The sequence below is a fragment of the Melampsora larici-populina genome (genome assembly GCF_000204055.1).
Source record: "Melampsora larici-populina 98AG31 unplaced genomic scaffold MELLAscaffold_35, whole genome shotgun sequence".
In the NCBI taxonomy this organism is placed as follows: Eukaryota; Fungi; Basidiomycota; class Pucciniomycetes; order Pucciniales; family Melampsoraceae; genus Melampsora; species Melampsora laricis-populina.
In genome coordinates this window covers 860,126-864,282 of record NW_006768799.1, presented here as the reverse complement: position 1 = coordinate 864,282, position 4,157 = coordinate 860,126, and the positions used below count along the sequence as shown (strand labels likewise).

The 4,157-nt window shown below is 40.3% G+C and overlaps 1 protein-coding gene across 1 annotated transcript; it reads right to left on the bottom strand.

Annotated features, from left to right (window-relative positions):
- Positions 1–1,661: 1,661 nt before the first annotated feature.
- MELLADRAFT_65608 (uncharacterized protein) lies at positions 1,662–1,970 on the bottom strand (the record flags this gene model as incomplete). The annotated part of the gene is made up of 1 exon (XM_007413193.1): positions 1,662–1,970. The coding sequence occupies one exon, from the start codon at positions 1,968–1,970 to the stop codon at positions 1,662–1,664; it is 309 nt and encodes a 102-aa protein (XP_007413255.1).
- Between the last annotated feature and the right edge of the window lie 2,187 nt (positions 1,971–4,157).

Sequence of the window (4,157 nt, the reverse complement as noted above, 5' to 3'; positions counted from 1 at the left end):
CGAACTTTTTCTTTAATCGTTCTGTTCCACCTTTCAGATACACCGTTAAGTTGTGGTGAATCAGGAGGACCGGTTGTTTGTAGAATGCCTTTTTCCGCACAATACTTCGAAAATTCTGAATTGATGTACTCAGTGCCATTATCTGTTCTTAACTCAGCAATAATTCCATCAACCTTATTTGTCATCTCATTATAGAACAATTTGAATTTTGATAAAACTTGATCTTTTGATTGCATCAAATAAACTTTAGTATACTTTGTATAGTCATCAATAAATGTAACAAAGTATTTATAGCCTTTTCTTGATCCAACAGAATAAGAAGACACGTCGGAATGAATCACACTTAGAGGTTTCTTAGATCTCCACCCAGCTCGACTGGACATATTTCTACGCCTCATTTTTCCTTGTATACAAATCTTACAAGAATGTAATTTTCGCAACTCAGATTCATCAACTTTGATTTTCAACAATGATAATTTTCTTTTCAAAGCTGCATATCCGGGATGATTGAAACGACGATGCCAGAGTTCAACGTCAGAAACCGAAGCTTTCGAAGTATGATCGGTAGAATTCAAATTACCTACTTTTTGATTAAGATAATATAAATTTCCGCTTCGTTCTCCAGTTCCAACAGTTTCACCGGTAAATTTTAAATTTTTAACAAATGAAACAGTTGAAGCATCAAAAACAGTTGAGATTTTCTTGTCAGCCAATTTTGAAACCGAAAGAAGAGGTTCGGATAGAGTCGGGACATATAATGATTTGATGTCTTTAAAGTTAGTGAATGGTAATTCCACTAAACCTTTTGAGACTGCATTGACAGTAGAGCCATTTGCAAGACTGATCATGGTACCATCTGACTTTCGATTAGAGAGAGTTTGTGAAAATGGTGTCATGATTTGACTCGTACCAGAATCAACCAACCAGCTGTCTGATTTGACAGCAGAAGCTTTCACAGTCGCAGATGCCGATATTTCAGAGTTGATATCAATCGAAACATCTGAGTCAGAGGAAATTCGCGCCGCTTTAGCCTTAGCTTTTGATCGTTTCACTTGATTTTTAGAAGGTTTCGATTTAACTTGATCATTTTCATTCTTTTCAGCTTTTAAGATCTTGTATTTTTCAATTAACGATTTCAAAAATCTGCAGTCCTCCATCTTATGATTAGGCTTCTTGCAATGAGAACAAATTACTTCCTTTTCCTTGTTCTTTTCTTCATTTCTAGCAGATGAAATTTCTTCAACAGAATCTGAAGAGATAGATCGACGAGTAGCTTCTTCTCTCAGGACCTTTAAGATCGTAGTAGAAGTAACCGAGTCTCGTTGAAGGAGAGGATGTAATACCGGTTGCCAGTCCGCAGTTAATGAAAGACTAACTGCCGTTGCGAAGATTGTATCGGCAGTAAGAGGTCTTTCAGGAGTAACCAAAGATTTGAAACGTTGGTAATCGGCAGCCATGGTTTCGAGATGAGACGTGATGGACGAATCACCCATTTTAGCGGTGACAAGCTTTTTTAACCAGAACATGACCGATCCTGATGAAGCATCTTGATGCGCTTCACGCAATGCTTTCCATTGATTTAATGGATCATCCGGATATGGCGAAAGAAATTCGATGTTCGCTTCGGTTACATATCTCAAGATTAATGCCGAAACTTTACATCAATCGTGTTCATTAGACGCCGGTAATGGATTAGGTTGAACATCGCGTATGACATAACCAAAAGAGGAACCTCTAATAACTGTACCAATGACGAATTGCCAATAATGATAGTTCGAAGATTCACCGGGAGCTTCCAACGGTTTCACACCAGTGGCTTCCAACTTTTCATTGTTGTAAGTCATGGTGATCGGTGGTTTTAACTCAGACCGACCGGTTTGCTGTTGACCGGTTTGTTGTTGAGTCGTTCCAGGAGATTTAGATGAAGTCGAAGTGGTCTTATCACCAGCTGTAGCACTAGGATTAGACATGAAGAAGAATTGATTGAATACAAATAAGATTAAGATGAGAAGAACCTTATAACACTGCATGTATTTGAAGATGAATGCAGTAGTACAGTTCGGAGTTTGTATTATGTCGATCAATTAGAACTTTATCGTCTGTATCGTTGACGGACCTTTCCAAGGTTTTCTAGAACGGTTTTCTAGACGTATCGGAGATTTGATAGTCTTCGAAACCGACTATTCAAAGTGTGATTATCTTATAATCTTCACGAGATGGGCTCACAACCTGATAAGATGGATCACGGACTAGAATAGAAAGATTAGAATGAATAGGAAAGGTAGTATTTCATAGTAGTGATAAACTTACCTAGAATAGAAAGATTAGAATGAATAGGAAAGGTGAAGAAGAAACCAATCCATCATGACAACCAATCTATAATATATATACCTAACAACAATTTGGTTATAAACATATTATAAGAGAGAAACATGTATTAGCATAACACTATGATGTCATAACCTTGTAACACACAACATCCATACTATCACATCATAACACTTTCTGGCCAACAAGGGGGTCCCATGTATGGGTTAATAGAGATATATGGCTAGTCTGTCAAAATTTTTGTGTAAACCTGCACCACCAACATATTAACCTCGGATTTCTCAATCCCAGATATCCTTGGATCCCAACCCTTGGATGGAATTTTATGATATTATCCTAGGTAGGCAAGTCCATCCCGATTAGGAAATCAAACCTCCCACATTCAGGCCAATGTGGTGGAAAAAGGCATCTTCAATTTGTATCAAATGTTTCCCTTTTTGGAACACTGTGTGTGTAGGCTCTCCCAAATGAGTGTGTACGTGTGTCTAGTCTGTATCCTTGTCTCCCCTTGCTTCAGAGTGAAAATTGTGCACGAGTTGTCTTTCTCTTTTATACCCAGGGTCTCTTGAGCTCCTTGTCCCCCCTCATTGTGTGGAACTTGGAAGCTTAGAGTACACACCTTTTCCTTACTTCTCTTTTTCTGTTCTTTCTATATTTCACTTCCTGGATGAGTGCTCATGTGTTACAATAGACCTCCCTACCACTCTTTCCTCCTGCTCACTCGCAGGTAAGGCGTCAACTATCTCCGCCAGTCTTTTGCGCATCTTTTTTTGAGTCTGAAAACCAACCCTGTGCCAGAAACGCACAGCGCCGCCACACACGTGTTTTTTTGGTGTGTTGCTCTGCAACACGCAACACACAACAAAAACCAGCATTTGACACTGTGTTGCGGTAAGTACCGCAATAACAAAAGGTGAGGTCAGATTGCGTGGTGCCTTGACCATTGCGCAACAGCTCCAAAAAAACATCAAATTGTGATTTTTTGGGCAGCAACACAACAAATGTTGTTGTGGCCCAACAAAACCTCAATTTGACAGATCTTGTTGCGCGGCGTGTCAGGCCACAACCTAGAAATTGATTCTAAGTTGCGGTGCGGTCAGAAAAACTGCAACGCAGGCGCAGCGCAGCACACAACACCTGCGTTGCTGGCCCAGGGTTGTTAAAACTCATCCATGGTAAATCTTGTGTTCTTTTGAATTTCTTTTCTGTTTACTATTTTCTTGAAGTAGAATACTATGATTGTGTGGAACTTGGAAGCTTAGAACCTCCCTACCACTCTTTCCTCCTGCTCACTTGCAGGTAAGGTGTTGACTATCTCCGCCAGTCTTTCATGCATCTTTCTTTGAGTCTTAAAACTCATCCATAACCTGTCTGTCCAGGTTACACACGTCAAATTTCTTCTGTGTCTCACATCATTTCATGGAACCTTTCTGAGATTTTCATCCAAGGTACTTCTCAGTGCAAAATTGTAATACCTCAGATCAAAACCTCAGACAAAGTCTATTTGAGGATTTGCCTCCAATGATGCCTTGGATTTCTCAACCCAAGGCATCTATGTTGGTAGTGTTGACCAACTTGTGCAGATGGGTGTCTGAGTGACCTCATAGAGAAGGCCTCAGGCTCTTGGCGTGATTGAAGAAAAGGCATCAAGTACACTGAAAACAAAGGCATTTCTTAGTTCATGGTGTCAATGGGAGCAAAATCATGACATTGTCCAACACCAAGGCCGCCCCAGATACGGTGCCAGTACCGGTACCGCACCGTACCGTACCCCTCTGGCGGAGTATCGTAATCAGGTTATCGTACCCGGCGAAAGGGGTACGGCACCT